General features: G+C 34.9%; 1 protein-coding gene across 13 annotated transcripts in view; it reads right to left on the bottom strand.

The window, feature by feature from the left end:
- The window catches only part of ASPH (aspartate beta-hydroxylase), a 112405-nt gene that overhangs the window by 83544 nt on the left and 10308 nt on the right, over positions 1-18553 (bottom strand). For 6 of the 13 annotated variants that reach the window (XM_075744003.1, XM_075744013.1, XM_075744005.1 and 3 more), the window contains exons 2-3: positions 10514-10660; positions 8401-8469 (exon numbers count right to left, since the gene is read on the bottom strand). In XM_075744003.1, coding sequence (XP_075600118.1) covers positions 8401-8469; positions 10514-10660 — 216 coding nt within the window. Of the gene's footprint in view, positions 1-2407; positions 2784-8400; positions 8470-9688; positions 9759-10513; positions 10661-13657; positions 13940-18553 lie in introns of those variants that run through there. The other 7 variants (XM_075744011.1, XM_075744012.1, XM_075744014.1 and 4 more) reach the window with 5 other exon arrangements.

Here is an 18553-nt window from a genome sequence, read left to right as displayed (position 1 = left end):
GTTGTTGGGTATGTTGTTTTTTTTTTTAAGACTGCCATGCTGATATAACTGAAGATTCATCTAAATCTTCTTACCACCCTTACTAGCCAAGTCCTGCTTGCAATCACAACAATTAATGCAACTCATTAAAATCAAACTCTTCTATCTCAAACTTGAGGAGCGCTTTGACAGCTCTGCTCACCACTAGTGAGAGTTTCAACAGGAACACCACCAGGCAAGAGGGAACACTTCTGAAAAAAAACCCCAAAATTATATTCTGGAAACTATACATTCTATGAAGTTATTTACCGATAATATTTCTCCTAGGTCCTTCCTTCCTCCCTCTTCCCTGCCCTCCCCTCAACCCATCTCTTTTTCTCCTACAAGTTCTTTATTCCCACTATAAATGCTCTTGAGTAGAATTCCACACACTTAAGAAAATCAACAAGGAACTTCCACAATATCAAACCAGAACTTTCTTGGCCTGCATTTCATCTCATTAGCCCAAGTTAAACTAATTTACTTTTACTGATGTAACCATTCCCTATTTCAGTGCCTGCAGCTTTCTCATGGTTAAAGCAATCTATTTATCTCCATTTCACTTGAAACTTCATCAGATTATCAATGTGTATTTTAAATATTTGTTATAAACTTCATGATACAGAATTCTCACAGCAGATGTTTTCCTCCTCTTTTTGGCTATCTAGTTCCATTACTGAAGCATCTACAATAGAATTCAATGTTCCATGACAATTTTCCTAATTCAAATTGAGAGATATTATCCCACAATAATGATGAAACTCTTATTTCTAATTCAAATCTGCTTCTAAAATTAAAAGGGAAAAAAAAACCCAAACAAAACAAACCAACTTTTCCTGCATCTCAGATAGTTTGCAAGTCTCTTCCACCTGCAAAGAAACTTCTCAATAATATTCCACAGATCCACTAGCATTTATTTTCATAATGTACAGGTTTGTCGGGTTTTTGTTGTGGTGGGTTTTTTGTTTTATTTATTTACTTCATTTATCTCATCCTAAAAACCATTAGATTTACATGTTATTGACTTTCTTATATCCTAATCCTCAAATATTTGGAAGAAAATGTGACTAATGTTCTTGTGGCTCTATTTCACTTGTAGATCTTAAGCAGCAGTAGTAACATGTCAACATTTTTTTCTTTTTAACCACTTCACTTGCTTAACATTAACACTTTTTCTTTTTTATTACTTTTTAAAGATTGAGTAGAACCCTGAGTTGGATGATTTAATGAAGGTTTTTTTAAAACAGGCATGTTAAATTGCTTTAAAACTGCCATGCCAAAGCAAGTTAAAACTAATTTAATCTAAAAAACACACTACAATTTCAGCCTGCATCCCCTAGTGTTAAAACTTGAGTATAAACTTTACATGGGAAACTGACACAAACTTAAGCATAGCAGATATCACAATAAACAATGTCATATAATTTTAATAATAATCTGCTTGAGTGCACTATTCATGTATTAAAATGACAGCTCAGTTTCAGCTTTTAGTACCTGATACAAACTGCAGAACACAATCATAAACTCCCCTTTCTATACCAATAACTTTATGATAGCAGACAGAATTCACATACATGAAAAATATTTTGGGAACAACTGTCATAGAAGAGTTTCGCAGGAAAAAGATTAAAATTTGCAAAACTGCATGTAAGTTCTTGAATTTAGTAAGCAATAGAAGACATTAAATTCTAATTTCCAATTAGTCTTTAATATATTCAGTATTACATTAGAAATACATAATCACAGCTTCCCACTTCCATAAAAGGCCCACCTTAAACCACAAACAAATTTAGAACAGCCCTTGTGGTGTGATTGTTATATTAAAAAAATGACTGAAAACTCAGTTTCAAAACAGACAAATCAGTGGGAATAAACCATATAATGACATCGGATGTTCTCAATACAACAGATGTTAGCTAACTTAGAAATAAAGGTTTCGGTAAAAATTTCAAGCACTTTTAAATGAAGTGCTTTTATTTGAACAGGTAAAAAGAATCTATCTGAGCAATCAATGAATCACAAAATAAATTATTTATTAAAATTATATTTCACAAGAGAATTATCATTGTCATGTGTATATTGAGGATTAACATATAAATATGTATTTACATAATGCAGTCATGCTAGAATATGTTACAATCAAAGCTGTTACAAAATGCTTCAGTTAAGGTTTGCTAGAAAGACAAATGTTATAATGTTAACAGTAGAAGTTATTACACTTGGCTTTGTAAGCTTTGTGCACAAAATGCACAAATTGAAGCACATACAGAAACCAACTACACAACCGCAGATACATGCTTTATTCTACATATTTACACAACTGTGTAGTATTTGTCATCCTGGCACAAAAATGGAAAATTCATTGAAAGGCTTTCAACTAGTGAAACTACATTGCATGGCTGACTTTAGTTCAATCTTTATAGCGTCCATTTGGGAGTTTCCCCTCAATGCCATCAATTCCTGTTATATTAACACTGATGATTTCATGGACATTTTCGAAAGCCAATCAAATTAGTCTCTCAGTCACTGGTTCTGCAAATCCAAAATAACACAAGTCTTTTTTCCCTGAACCCCTTCATTCTGTGACGTACCATCAACATCATCTGCAGCTTCACTCTCTTCTTCTTCTAGTATTTCAAAAGGAGTCAATACATCATAGAGAAATGAGAGAAAGCCATAAAACCAATCAGAGCTTTCCTCTGCTAAAATATTAAGGACTTCCTCAAGGGAATCAATATTTTCATTACTGCCATCTTTGGTCAGGCCTACACAAGAATAGAGGAAAGAGAGAGAGAGAGGGAAGGAAAAAAAAAAAAGAGACAGCAGTTAGGTGGAAAAAGGAAACTGTAAAAGGAGGATCTGTGAAAGACATGTCACAGACAGCAGTCTTTACAGGAATGCTAATCAGGAAATAGAAAGATGTTAAGAAAGTTGAATCTTTCCAAGTACAGACTATAATTTGGACAATAAACATGCACGATATTATGCCAACATCTTAAAAAAAGGTGGCAGCTTTGCTTTCCCTTCTTCCTATTCCCAAGCCCAAGTCCACTAATATTCAGTTTTCTTGCCATGGCATTTACCTTTAGACAATTCCTTAAAAGTAATCCTCCGATAGTGAAAATCATCCAATTTGCCTTTTTTTTTTTTTTAAAAAGAATCATCATGTTTAAATTTGAGAGCTTGCAACTGATAGCTGAAAATAACATTTAAAAGCAAACTGTATTTAAACAAACTCGCCACAGACATACTGTTAAGGATAACATTTATTCTACCATGCAGAATTTTGATTTTGCTTAGAAGTGAGGACTAATTGCTGGGGGGCTGCGGGGGTGGGGGGGGGAGGGTTGTTTTGCAGTTTGCTTGCTTGTTTGGGTTTTTTAACATGTTCTCAATCATTTTTTTTCTACGATATGTATTCTAAATGATATAATTGATCCTCAGGAATTAATTCCAAACCTGAGGATATACAGAACACTAGATAAAAACAAATAAGTATCCAATATAAAGGACGTGGGTATTGTTACATAGAAAATCTAAAGCAGGCTAATGACAGCTGAAGTAGAGATGGTCAGAGCAGTGAACAAAGAGCTCGTCACTTCTAAACTCTCTGATACCAGGAGTTGCTACCTTGGGCTACAAGACCCACTGATCTAATTAGTGTTTGCAAAATACAAATAAGGCACGACTAATGCTTTCCCCTCCCCCATTTTTTTTCTAAAATCCACTGTTTTACAGTTATTACTAAATAATATTTCAGCTTTTCCATTCTGGGAAAAGTACAACAGAATGACCAAGCAATGACAAATGTCAATTATTGCCGAGCTTTAAAGCAAGAGAGGGAGGAATTTCCCCCACTTCTAACCAGAACAAACCTTCGTTTGTGTTGGAAAGAGAAGCAGAAAAGTGGGCTAAGGGTGAAGACAGATTGTTGAGACATAAAATTAAGTGAACATGTTGCACATGCAGACTACAAAAGCAATATTAGGTGCAGGTTAATGAAACAGTCAAGGTAGAGGAGTTCATGGCAGAGACATTTAATACATTTCAACATGTTTTTCTTACAGCACATAGTGAAAGTATCAATGATAATTCTGAGGAAACTTCCAAGTCCATGATGTTCCACATCCTTGTACCTGGATGTCCAGAACCTTTACTTGAGTGACCAGCCATTCTCTTTAATTTTTCACTGGATAGCCCCAAGGTTTAAAAATGACAGATTGAATCCAGGACGCAATCAAGGTATTATAAATATCCCTCTCCAACTTCTTCCATGGCTTAGTTCTATAAAAATTAAATTTTATAGACTTAACTTTATGCACGGTAGTCAGTTATTCTAATTTGTTTTCAAAATTTGGACCAAGCAAGATGTAAAGACATAAATCAAAGTAAGTATATTTACTGCAGAATATAATCTCAATTTAAAAATGGAAACTGGAATCTTAAAAAACCCCACCAAAACCACCCCCGACTAAGTTATAAACACAGAATTAGAAATATTTGTACCATTCTTTTCTGTCAGAATCTGGCATTAAAAAAACCCAACAAACCGCAAATCAAAACAAAACACCCCTCACAAAAGACCCCAGGCTTTAGGTACCATTTCTGTTAGCATGTAAAGAACCATCTAGATTCCCCTGTTCTTGCACTAAGTCAAGAATGAGACTCTTGGGCAATTGTCTTTATAAAATATAACAACAAGCACCACAGCATATTTTCTTTGAAAACATTAGGACACCAAAGGGAACCATAGAAACTGGAAAAATACATCATATAGTCTTTACCATAAAAAAACCACCAAAAAACAAGACTCCAAAACCTTTCTTTGCAACTCTTTACAAAAACTATCCAAGATAATGGCCTTTGAATCCAAGAGTAACAAAACCAAAGACACTCCAGCCTGAGTTACAGAAAGAAACGTTATTTCATATATTTATCTTTTTTTATTTCTTAGAAAGAGTTAAAATAAAAAAAATACTCAAACTATTTTTGGTCTTCATTCATCCACATAATCTAGAAGAACTCCTTTTCAAAGTAAACTTCAAGTACTGAAGAACACACATAAGCATGGTCAGAAGTGCCTGAAAATGGTGACAAAAATGGAACTGCCCAATCAGGCAGCCATACCATGCTAAATCAGTGACTCTCAGGAAACAGACTTTTCTTGAAATAAAGTAATTAAACTTTACAATTTAAATCAAACAGTTATCGAAGGAGTCAAAATTGTTATCTATTCAACAGCATTACCACAACCAATGGGGTGGAGGGCTTGCCCACATTCGTTTAACAAGACAAAACCTTTCTTCTCCTGCAAACATTTATGAGTATGAGCATATGCAAGCTTTTAGTATTTGAAAGTGACACAGTAGAATGTGAGAAAAATAGAGAAGAGTATGAATCATACGAAAGCATTCTTTAACTCCTATTATCTCAACACAGATTTTCAGAACGTGCAATCTTTGTACGACTGCTTGCAAACATCTTTTTCTACTATAGGTCAACCAGGGAAAAAAAAAGTTGGTTTACAGAAGCTTGGATTCTACTGTTTTTGTTTGCTGGTACACTAGGCTTCCCCCCTCTCTGTTTTCTGCATAGCCAGACTACTCTGAACTAAATGCACAAGAACAATATATTGATGACTTTCCATAGCTGCTGTTCCAAAACTGTACTAACTACTGTAGCCATTTAAGTAGAATTTCTCAGGATATTGTTGCTTGTTAAAAAGCACTTAAGCATAAAAAAAAAAGGCTCAGCTCCAAAAATTCTATTACAAAAGACATTGGTATTCCCTATAATGCATTTTTTGTAATACTACTAAAGTCACTGTTTCTCTGTACTGAGCTGAAGCAAGTACAGAGGTGTAACACTCCTCCTGAAAAGAATAACTTCGTTCAAAGAACAAAGTGAAGTGGACAAAACGTGGGAAGAGAATTACTGTAACAGCAGCCCTCAAAGGAGCAGATTAAGAAGCCTCCCTTCCTATTACCAAAAGGAATTCAGTAAACAGAACCTCACCAATATCTGTGAAAAAAAATTAAAAATCATCAAACCTCCTCTGATTTCAAAAAATAAAAGGAATAGACCCTATCATACCTTATATATACAAGAAATAGAAGAATTAACATTTAATTTTTATTTTGATGTGTCCAGGTAGTACAGAAAACAACTAAGTTAGCTACTAAACCATTCTTTGAAATATAAAATAAACTCATGCTGTTAAAAGCATTTATCAAAATTAAATTAACTTAAAAATATATTTATTGTTAATATGCAAATTAATTCTTTAAATTTGTAACAAAACCTAAAGATTATGGAAGTGGACCACATTAAACCACTGTACATGTCACAATTTCAATATACAGCAGTTTAATAATAACTAAAGAACAGAAAAGAAAAAAGCATATGGCTTCCTAGCATTAAACATCAAACAGTAGTATCTTCTTTTTAAGTCAATATTAAATTAGCAGAGAAACTACTTGCTGTTATGGTAGTCTGACCCAGCAAAAAATCCTAGAAAGTAACAAGTCTTCAAACACAGCATATTTACTAACAAAATCCTCACAAATAAAATATAAAAGTAGCTATGCATTCAATATTTAGAAAGTTACCCTAATGCAGTTGAATATAGGTTTACTATATGGTTTTGTTTACTACAAAGACTTAATTCTGGAAGAGAAATTCCTCAAGAGGGAAATCTAGTCTTCCAGTTTCTGCAACAATGAAATAATTTTAGTCTGCACAGTGGTGTTCATTTTTGAGCTCATATTAAATATTAAATACAAACAAGCACAATTTACTGGGAACTTTAGTTAACAATATTATTTGCTAGTTATTAGAAAAAATATATTTTTATATTCATAATTTTTATGTGATGTAACTGTTCAAAATTTACCATTTCCTTTATACTGCAGAAAATATTCTTAAACTTAAGTTAGATGAAATCATATTTCTAAGCAAGCATTCAAAAATAATAAAAATAACTTTTGATCTGTGACCTTTTAATGTCACATTTGAAGGCTAAGGTTTAAATGTGTGATAAGACAAGCTTATAATAGAAACACTGTCATGTACTGGCAGAATTCCCAGCTATATCAAGTTGCATAAAACAGAGAAGTAACAACGCAGCAGCACGTTTCCGGCTACCACCTTGGCAATCTGAATCCAACTAATACGACCCACAAAAGATTGATATCCACTTTCTATACACTACATAACAGACAGAGAAAAATTAGGATTATAACTATACAAAGTGTTATCTTATTCACCATTTACAATTAACACCCAATTTGTAGCTCTGAAGTCATTCAGAGCAGTGGAGATTCTTTGGAGTGCCTCTCACGTTCACACCATTGCAAACTGGTTCAGCAATTTTGATTGCATGGGTTTTGTTTAATCCCTTAAAGAAATGAACCCCCCCAAAAGACTTGCTTATTTCTGCAAACATAAGCGGGGGGGAAATGAACTTACGATAAACTGATTTTTATGGAGCATGAGTTTCAAATAGCAAGCATCCTAATATACTATTGATAACTTTGCCTAGTTTGAGGCATTCCACTTTGCCCTTTTGTTTAACTTGCTAGGTTTGTGTGCTCAGAACAGGTTTACATTTGAACAAATCAAAGTAAACTTTCTGACATTGGGTATGTAAGAAGTATCTATCCAGTGCTTGATTGTGAAGCTGAAGATGGTAGTGCTTTAACTGCTATAAGATGTAGTTAGAAGGGCACTATCACAAAGCATGTCTAGTGACTGAAATCTCTCTTTGAAGATACACAGCAAGCAGAAAGACATTCTTTCAAACTACAAGGAACAGAAGCCTAAGACGAGTGTTTCAATGTAAAAGAAGAAAGATCCATGTCATGTAGGATTTTCTGAAGGGCAAAGAAAAAAAACTTGTGGAGAACTCAAGAACAGAGGAAAGGCAGTACAAAAATATGCTAAACAAACAGTCATCTAAGAAGTACAAAGCCCTTTTTTGGAAGTAATTTTAAAATGGACCTGGCTTAACATGTTAACATAAACAATGTTTTAACTCTTGAAGCACCTTAAGACCTGCAACTGATAAATTTATTAAGAATAACAACCATCTTTCAATAGTCAATGCAGCAGCAGCAGTCTGCCACCTAACTTCAAAGTCACACTGTAAATAATTAAATGCTTTCCACTTACATTGCTATATCAGGAGAAAAAGAACACAACTTGCTACAACAAGTTGCACACACAATCCTACAAATTGCATTAGGAAAAAACCACACCACAATTAAATCCATTTAAGTTCTCCAATTAGGCAAAACCAGAAATATTCTTTTGACATTAAACAAAAATCAAACATCAATATGACAACTGAATTATATAGATTATTCCACCTGTGTTTGTACTTGCCTAGCAATACTTTAGCATCTTCCACATCAAAATCTCCGTCTCCATCAGCATCATATATCCCAAGCTTGCCTAGAAATTCAAAGAGGAAGAAGAGAGAATTAGGGTTTCAGCAGTTTGTTTCCAGCACAGTGATTTCAATGTGCAATACTTGACTGTCAATGCTAGGTTGTAACCATATTTTATTATTTTTTTAAATGATTTAACTGCACTCTTAACCACATTTTAAATTTCCTGCAAAATATTACAAATATTTTAAGTTCCTTTCTGCATTTCCTAGACTTTGACTGAACACAAGTTAGTCTTTTTTTTCCCATACATTTGTTTTGGTGCTCACAGATTTAAAACTAATCTGTAATTATGTGATGTGCTTTACGTGAATGCGTTTTTCTCAGAACAAAATTTAAGTTCACAAGGAACATTCAACATGTTTGAGAGAAAAGAAATAATAAACCAAGAATTAATCAAATAATCACCATTTGTTTACTGAATATATGCTTCTTGCCATTCTAAATTCTCAGAAAAAATAAGTATATAATTTTTAGTGCTAAGTCAATAGAAGGTAAGCAACCTACCTTCTGGACAAAGGAAAAACAGTCATAATTTTTATCAACAACTATATAACATTCACTGCAGACAAAAAAGTTGTCCATCCTTTTATAAGTGACTAATACATCAGACTTCTCACCTTTATTTTTGAAACTGCAGCTCTACCAGCACTAAGTATATGCAAAAGGAGAACCCAGTTTCTATTAAAAAAGAATTTTTAGCATAGAATCGTGGTATCCAGGATTAGAAGCATCCTAGGATCACCGAGCTATCTAATTAGTTTTGATAAAATTCAGCCATAACTTTTAATAGGATTGAAACTCTGCACACTGTTTGCATAAGAACTCTAAGTCCTTATAGTTTGACAGTTTATTATTACACTGGTCATTCTCTAAATGGAGGCAGAACTTGATTGTTGTTAAAATAAATGAAATACAGTACTTAGTTCACACTTAGGTCTAGAATAGACAAAAATAAGGCCATCTGCATTGTACAGAAAGAACCAATTAGAAAGTATCTTTATTGGTTTATGGTTAAACATGACAGACTGGTGGAATAAATGTAATTCTCTAGAAATAAAAAGAATTGTATCATCTTCAAAACCATGGAGAATGAAACAGATGAGAAATGACTGAGTTTCATGTCGTAGAATAGTAATTCTCTAAAAAATAAAAAAACCATAAGTAAACCAAAATTCTTAGCCAAGGGACTGTAAAGCAAGCTTATTTCTCTAATATCCTACCTTGCAGAACCTCTGACAAGTTATAACGGAAATCCTTTGCTTTGGCTGCATGCATGGTAAAAATATAGAAACCATTATTTGCATCACTAGACCCAATTAAGTTTCAAACCCGAAGTTCCTCTTAAAATCAGTCCAGATCAAAAAAGCATGGTACCAATAGATTTATAAAGCTTGTAAACCAGCAGTTGCAAAAGTGCTTGTTGGATCCTACAACATTAGGGACAATAGCTCTTCCTATGGACATATACCTTGAAATTTGAGATATTAATTTTCACCCTTAGATATTATATTAACAATACTATTTTAACATTGTTGTATTAAGATACAATTATCACTGTTATAAGCTTAACACTGAGGTCATTCAACACGTCATTCATGAGAGGACAACTGGTTAGTTGTCCTGACTCTATAGGCAACACAGTCCATTAGAGGAGTTGTAACATCAGCTGCCCACCTTCAACCATTGCTGCAAGTTTCTGAAAGCTTAAATTGAAACAATTTAATTGAAACATATTTACCTGACATTTCAAATGAACTACAGTATACGTTACAAAGAAATCCAGATCTATCCTTAGACATTTCTTCAATTCTTTAATAAATGCAGTATGTTAATAACCTTTTTCAGTCTTATGAGAATCCCATTTTAACATCATAATAGAGTTCAGCATTAAAATGTACTTTTTGAACTATGTTGTCTATTCTTACCATGTAGGTCATTTGCAAACACTGCAGTAGTCAAATCGGCTCTCTAGAAATTTAAAGTGGCCTCCCTTTAATGCATATCATAATAATTATTGCAAGCATCTTAAGATTTAAAATTCTTACCTAGAACTTCTTCATAATCTACAAGTTCAAACCAGACAACTGCTACTGATGTCCAAACTCCCAGCAAAGCTATTACCATAAACCAGGTGAAAAATGAGCTTCCAGAGAGGCCTTCTTTCTTTCCGTTCTTGCTTCCATGCTTAGTCTCTGTTAAAATAAGGCAAACAAGTAGGAAAAATGGTTTGTATAAGAGTTAGAAAATTATGTTTGAGGATATAATTATACATCCTGTTTCTTATGACTACACAGAATACAGGACATTTGAGTTAACGCGTTTTTATTTTTTAAGCTTCGCCACTGTTACTTGCTTTTCATATCACTGCGAATTACAGTGAGAAGCTCGATGATTGTCTAAGTAACAGCCCTATAACCAACCAAAGACCAAAACTCCACAAGTAATTTGTCTTAACAACGTAGTTGGAAATCCCCCTCTTCCTCTCCTTTAGTGTGTATTTATACAGAGCTTAACATTTTTGAGATGCTTTGCATTTGTGCCAACAGTTCTCAAACTGCCACCAGAGGGCAATATGATCAGCAGAAACAGTTCAGACGAAAAGTGTTTCCTCTGAAGCAAGTTTCAAAGCCTGTTGAATTAGCTCACAGAATCAACATGAAAATTCAAATAATCTAAAAAGGCTCTAAAATCTAAACCATGTTAAGGGTCAGACTCCAGGTTCAGACACTCTACTAACTAAAAATATCTTCCCTGTTGCTTAGAATGAAGCAGAGATTCACTACATGCTGAATACCTTTAGATTTCCAGTCCCACGAAACATACAACTGAAAGGAAGACACAGAGACTTAATGCAAATCACAGCTTCATTTATAACCGCACATATGGAAAGCAAGTGTATATAATAATACAGTAGTTATAAACAAACCACTGGGAAAAGAAAGACCTCAACCTAGCATACGGGTAGGGGTTTTCAAATGGGCATCACCGCTAGAGAAGACATAAATTGCTTGGTCCATTGCTTTAGGATCATTTTAGGGAAAGAGGGATACAAGTAGTAAAGAAATGTGTATCCAAAAAGATGTCTGTGGCATTTCTCCAAAGCTCAAGGCCTCCTCTTCTGCCTCCAGATACTATTGCTGCAAGGCTGGCACTCGGCCACAGTTTCATGTCTACCAGCTTATTCTACTTCATTCCCTTCTATGTACCAGCCTTTGCCTGTTCAGCCACACTCAGTCCTTGTCATTGAAGTAAAACTATTTCTTAGGTATTATTAAATACCCAAGGAGCTTTGTCATTAATATTGTGATAATATAATGAGGTAGGGAGTTAACTTTATCATATTAATTGCAAGTAATGTTTGATGTATTTATCAACTCTGATCATAGAGACAAAAAAAATACTCTCAACAGCTGAATATCAACATTATTTTTTTTTTTTTTTAGAATAAAATGGAGTAGCTCTGAAAGATGAGTAATGAGATTGGTGAGTGACTGACTTATCTCTGTAACAGATATTACACAGAAGTACTTTCAGACTCTGCTTGCCATCAGGCACACAGCTGTAATAAACTAAACTTTTATTACATTCATTGTGCTATATACTGAGTTAAAACCAACAAAAAAAAAATTGACTCATGTCAGCTCTTACTCAGCTCAGCATTTTATTGAAAAAAAAATTTCTTTTATTTAGACTACTCTGTACAAAGATCAAATACCAACTATTCAGTTTCTTTTCTATATAAAACACTAAGTTGCCTTGGTATAGGCTAGCCTAACATCAGGCATGTATCCCTTTGCTACTGCACAGTACTCTGATTACATACATGCAAGGTCCATATACATATCTCATCATAACATCTCTCTTGCAGGGAAAGATGTACAGGTAGCCTGAAAACAGAGGCAAAGACAAGCAGCGTGTGCCAATACATTCAGAAATAGGATCAACTGTATATGAAAAGTATTTAAAGTACTCTTGAGGTGGAAAAGTTAATGTTCAGAAATAAACAATTACATTATGTAACAGCAGAACTTTGCTACTCCTGCTTCCAGTGCACTCAGTGGAAACTCTGTATGTATTTAGAAGTGAAACCTTAAGGCTAAAAGCATTTTAAATGGTTCCAAGTTACAACTTTATTCTAGAGCAAGCTAGGCATTAGAAGAGGCAAACAGGAAAGAGAATCTTGCTGTATTTCACACTCATTTACCTTACTGTTTTCTACTGTTTACTGCTAGTTGTCTCTGAAGAAAGGGGCTTTACTTATTCGAAGGAAAGAACAAGAAAATGAAAGAAAAGACAACTTAAGTAATCAAACATAGCTGTTCATATTTTTTCCAGTCTAAAAGACTGTTCCATGCAAATCTCTCAAAAACAATTATGCTATAAAAATACCATTCACAACAGTCACAAAGATACATTTTGATGCTGTGGCTTCCTATCTTATAGGCAAATTATTTTCAAAACCCTTGAAAAATTCTGCTAAGAATTCAACCATGGCAGCTTGACCAGGCAACACTTTAATATAAATGGAAGTTATGTAACATAAAATAACCTTACACATCGGGTCAGAACAAAACATTGCAAGGACTGAGGCTGGCTCAGGGCTCATTCCAGACAGTTAATTCTCAATTCAAGCCTTTTCCCTGCAGATGCTGCCAGCTATGTCAGAAGTAGGTCACTTGCCATATCTGGTAAGCCTGTGCTTACACTACCAGATGTCTTCATGCAGACATCAGAAAGTCTTAAAGTGTGCTCTATTCCCCAACAGCAAATCTTTAAAAGTCCTATACCTCACCCACCCTGCATTAAAAGTCACACCTAGATAAAAGTGTATGAAATCCTTTTACTTTAGCTTATGTTCAAGACATCTAGTAATTTCACATACTCTAAAACTAACTTTAAAGTCAGGTATTTGAGGACAAAACAATGTCTCATGTTAATGTGTGTTCTACTCAACAAAAACTAAGTTACAATTAACCACCTGCCATAAACTCATGAAATACCTCTACTCCAGAGAACATTTAATCAAAGAGAACAGAGGCAGCCTGTAACACAGACTAGAACAGCAAACTGGCTAGAAAATACCAACATACCACAGTAAGCCAGTTATTTTGCTATTTACAAAATCAGGCATAGCCGGTATTTGTGACTACGCATTTTCCATTTGTTCACAAAAAAAGTTAGGATTATACCTGTGTCGTCAGCCATAACATGAGCACTTGATTTCCACAGAGTGAGCGACTGCGTCGATATCTCCAAAAAGGCAGAATAAGAAACGATTTATCCTCACTGTAGTCTTGCAACAGGAGCAAACAAGTTCCCTAAAGCCAGCTCAGCTGGAACCCGAAACCAGACCCAAGAGAAACCTCTCCTCCAAATCTATTTTTAGAGCAGTTATCCTCAGGAGCCAAACGCTTTTCAGAACTCATATGGCAATCTAGTTCTGACGACAATCAAATTCACTTACTCCTCCTAACAGAGCATCCTGGGTAGCTGATCCTTTCCCCTCCCCTTAATCCTCCAACATCAAACACAGCAGCGAATGAAACTGAGCACATTGTACTGAAGTATTTTTGCTGCAATGTATGCCTCAGTGCCTGAGCTCTAAGGACATTAAATCCACCAGCATAAGCTGAAACACAAGTCTGGACACAAAGCTTGCCCGCTTGCATTTGTTAAGTTGGCCCTCACCCGAGAAACTTTCTCTGTGTTGGCACCCCTCTACCAGGCTTACCGAGTACCCTGTAGAGACTGCTCATTTGAAACTTCCTAGCTACTTTAAGAATAAAACACAACTAATTTCTAAACAGTGGGTTTGCGTCTTCTAAAAGAGTTACTTCAAATCAACCACACACATTCTCGCCAAAGAATTTTCCGATCAGAACTGTTCCCCTGCTACACCTCATATTTGCTTCTAGCAGACCCAAAGGAGGATTTCTGATAGTTTTGCCAAATCAAAGCCTGTTTCCCTACTGTGCAATACACCACATGCCTGGTAAACCAGGCAAAATTTCTATTGTGTATTTGTTAAAAGTAGCAGAGGTGTTGATTTTGCTTTGTTGCCCTCCCTTTCCAGGAAGGACTAACACTAACTCATCTCAGTCACCCCTCCTTTCAATTCTGACAATACATACGCTACGCATACAATTTAAAGCTAACTCATATGATTAACGATCAACATATTCTCTTCTTCTTAAGGACCAGAAAAGGAGGAAAACACCCCACTAATACACCACTCAAGTTATTTACATCTTCAATTTTAGCAAACAACTTTTCCCACTGCATTTCAAACAAAAGCCAGCTCCTTTTGGGTGGGAGGAAGACAGAAACAAACTCATGTGTCATTAACAGCAACCCTAATAAAAACTTTAGGATCTAGCACTCTGCCCTTCTTCCCCCACACTTCTTTAAATAGCATAGCCATCAGGTAGATGGAGAGAACAGTAGAATGTTACAGCTGCTTTGAAAAACAACACTTACCTCCTGTGGTTTTAACATTCCACAACTAATTCCCAAACGCAATTCCCAATAGCTCAAGGGAGAAAAAAAGTGAGAAACACCCAGCTGGGTTTGTGACTTTTCAAATGGATATGAAGGAACTACAGGTAGTTGATTCTCTAACTAGTGTATCTTTTAGCTATTTTTAAAGGCATTTAGAATACATCAAACAGAACAGATGCTTTAAGAAAGACCTCCTGACTAGTACATTTCAGCAACTTTTGTGATACACAAGCAATTTAGAGCAAGACAGGATAATTTAAATAAAGGGTAAAAGTGACCAAATATACCGAGAAATCAACAGCTTAGTAAGGGAAATAATTGTCCATGCAATTATATGTAGTCTACTGCATTTAAACCCTACATTGTTTTGACAGGCACTAGCTGAGGCAATTTGTTGCAACTTCACTTAGGCTGCACCTGCATTTGCAGATACAGGATCTTACTACACTGAATTCATTGAGCATACAACTGGTGCTGAGAACCTGAATTCCATATTATACATATTTTGGGGGGATGGCTCCAAACTATATCTGCAACTGCTTACGGGCATTCAGCCAGGTAAGCATACCTTTCTATTTCACTCGAACCAAACTAAATATATTCAGGGACAACAGCGCAACAAATAAAAGGAAAATGGAGACAGTCAAGAAATTAATTTCAAATGTACACTCCCAATCTGAACAAACACACTTATTTTGACCTTTAACCAAGTACTCACACCCTAATCTTGTGTCCTTTAAAAATCAGGTGATTGCAAGAACATGTATTCCAAAAAAATGCCACATACCCTCCTGAAAGGGGAGGCTACAGCTAACGGGGAAAAACTTCAGACTCATCAACAGGAAGATCAACCAAAAAGATGATGAACCAAAAGGGCCACAAACCTGATTGTACACCCCATACATAGCATACATCTTGAAAATTACAGCTTGCACATGTATCTCTCTGAATGCTATAGTTCAAAATATCAAACAATATAATTTTGGTTAGCTTTGTGAAAGACATAGGTTAATTTGAATAGATATTTATTTAAAATACAATTCAAGATTGGGATAGCTAAGTCAACAGCACAGACTTCTTGAGAGGTCTCCTACCGTGTTCAAATGCTGTGACTACAAGTTTGTTGGTTCCTTTTTGAAGCAACTCAAATTGCTTCATTAACACGCAAAATTATTATTCTTCACCTCACTTGTATAACTGTTTCAAATTTAAAAACTATTTTCAAGTTAGTTTTTCTACAACTATGCACTGCATGCTATTGCAGTTAATTTTAGAAAAGTATAATTGACAAACAAGACTAGCAGCATTAATTCCACCTGTAGGTCACTACCAAAGTGCAAGCAAAGAAGCTTAGAGGGGAAAAAAAAAAGTGTCAACTATGAACACAAAAATAAAGGCAGGCTTCAAAGCATCAACCTAAGCTTTTGTAATGTGCACAATTATATTTTCCACAAAGGTGCATTAGCAAGTAATACGGAAGCAATTATGGATTATCACGTGAAGAGAAGGGTGCACATCAGCAGGCAGGTTACTAGAAATTAGAAAAACACAGTAAAAGGAAAAACAACAAAACACTAATCTCAGAGAAATATCTAAAAATAGCATTTCAGAAGTAAAAATTATCCATCAGCTAGATCATAGGGAGACTTTGGAATAACTTCATTTTAAAAGCAAAATGCAGAGTGATAAAACACAGATATGGGAAAGAAGTAAACAAATAAAATGAGTTACAACAGAACCATCCTACCACCAAAAGAGATGAACTAGTGGTAGTGCAAAGACAGAAAACAACCCCTCTTATAAGAACATGGCCTACTACTGCCGGACATTTCTGAGAAATTATCTTTTCCAATATGATCACCAATGGCTTGCAACAGTTCTACTCTCAGTAATAAAACTGCAGTTAATTTTTTTTTAAACCATTTTTTACACAAAGATATTTTGGGTGGGCTCAGTAACAAGTATTTTGAATAAAATACCTATTAAAGAGAAGATTACATCATTCCCTGTTGATATTATTGTCCCCCTGCCTATTAAAATACAAACTTCCCCCTGCTGCTACTGTGAGACAGGTCGTATATATGTGTGTGCATATATACACACTTTTTGTGATATGTATTTTAAAATCTGGACTCAATAAGCATCTGTGTTGAACTGTTCCATTCTGAGAAGCCCACGCACCATAACAATTACAAGGGCTATCCTGACATAAAACAGATTTTAATTTTTAATTTTCATTCAGTGTACCAAAGGTGGAATAATACACTTTTAATGGACAAATCTGAGCTTTTGATGTGCTTTTACAAACTCTATTTTATTTTGCAAGGGAAACAGGGCTACTGTTTTCTCTCTGTTTACTTTACAGATAGAACAGAGATTTTGGTATCACTTGTAAAATATTCCAACCTTAAATTTTCACAAATATCCATACTCAAAATTTTTTGTTTGTTTTACAAACAATCACGACAGCAGGTTCTTTAGAGATAAGATCTAAAGTTTAAGGTAAAGGTTTACTTTTAATAAATTCAATATAAATGATTTGATATCTACCTTTTGGTATCTAAGAAATCTTCTTCAGCATTGCAATCTGAATGGAAATTAGGGGGAGGGGGAAGTGGCTTTTTATTATTATTCTTCTCATTAAAAACTAGATCTCTGCTCTGCACTTTATATAATCCAGTCTACATGGTTATAAAGATACTTATGCACACTATCAAAGGACTTTAAAAAACTAAATCAGAAACTTACTAGTTAGGAACAGGGGAATGGATGGAAAAGAAAGAGCTGTAAATCCAAAGGAAATAAAGACCAGAAATTAAAGTTGAAATAATAAATTAACCAAATGAAAGGCAAGTTTGGATCTCCAGATGCCACTTCACAGATTTTCACTCTAGTGTTTGAAGAATTTTCCTTATTCCACATATAATCAATCTTCACATAAATCTTTAAGGTCCTTAATTTCAATCCCTACAAGATTTCTCATAGTAAATCATCCTACTACACAATCAAAGAACAACATAAATTCTGAAAACAAGAGCAAAGTCATAAATTCAGGATTCAACAACTAAGCAGGCTGATCATGGAGATGCTGAAGGTGGTCAATTGGAGAGAGGAATAAAATAATAATAATAAAAAAAGAGATGCATCACAAAATACTTTAAAAAAACTCCAGGCTCATAAGTGTCCTGCTGAACTTCCTTAGTGAAAGGAAGCTCCTCCCTTCAACAGATGAAGCTATTCCATTGAACCATCTCCTGGAATTCAGCATTTAATCAGGATGTAAAAGATCAGATTCAGTTCTCTCCACTGAGGAACAGTGTTTGAATTTCTTTGGAGGTCTAAAACACATTTTTAAGTACACCCATGGGTATGAGAACAGAATCGTTTTAGCCCTTCACAACAAAGTTGTTTATTCAGCTGTTTATTTGCGCATAGTCAAATCTTAAATGAGCACAACAGCAGTTTGTAAGAGAGGAGCTCTGAAGAACAGAGACTAAAGCTCAGTTTTATCCCTCCTTTCTGGGTAAGAAAGGGACTCCAGACATAACTGGCTTATCGTCACACTCACTGTCAGCAGGCTGAATCTG

The sequence above is a fragment of the Balearica regulorum genome, chromosome 2 (assembly GCF_011004875.1).
Source record: "Balearica regulorum gibbericeps isolate bBalReg1 chromosome 2, bBalReg1.pri, whole genome shotgun sequence".
NCBI lineage: Eukaryota > Metazoa > Chordata > Aves > Gruiformes > Gruidae > Balearica > Balearica regulorum.
This window is presented reverse-complemented; position numbering and strand designations above follow the sequence as displayed.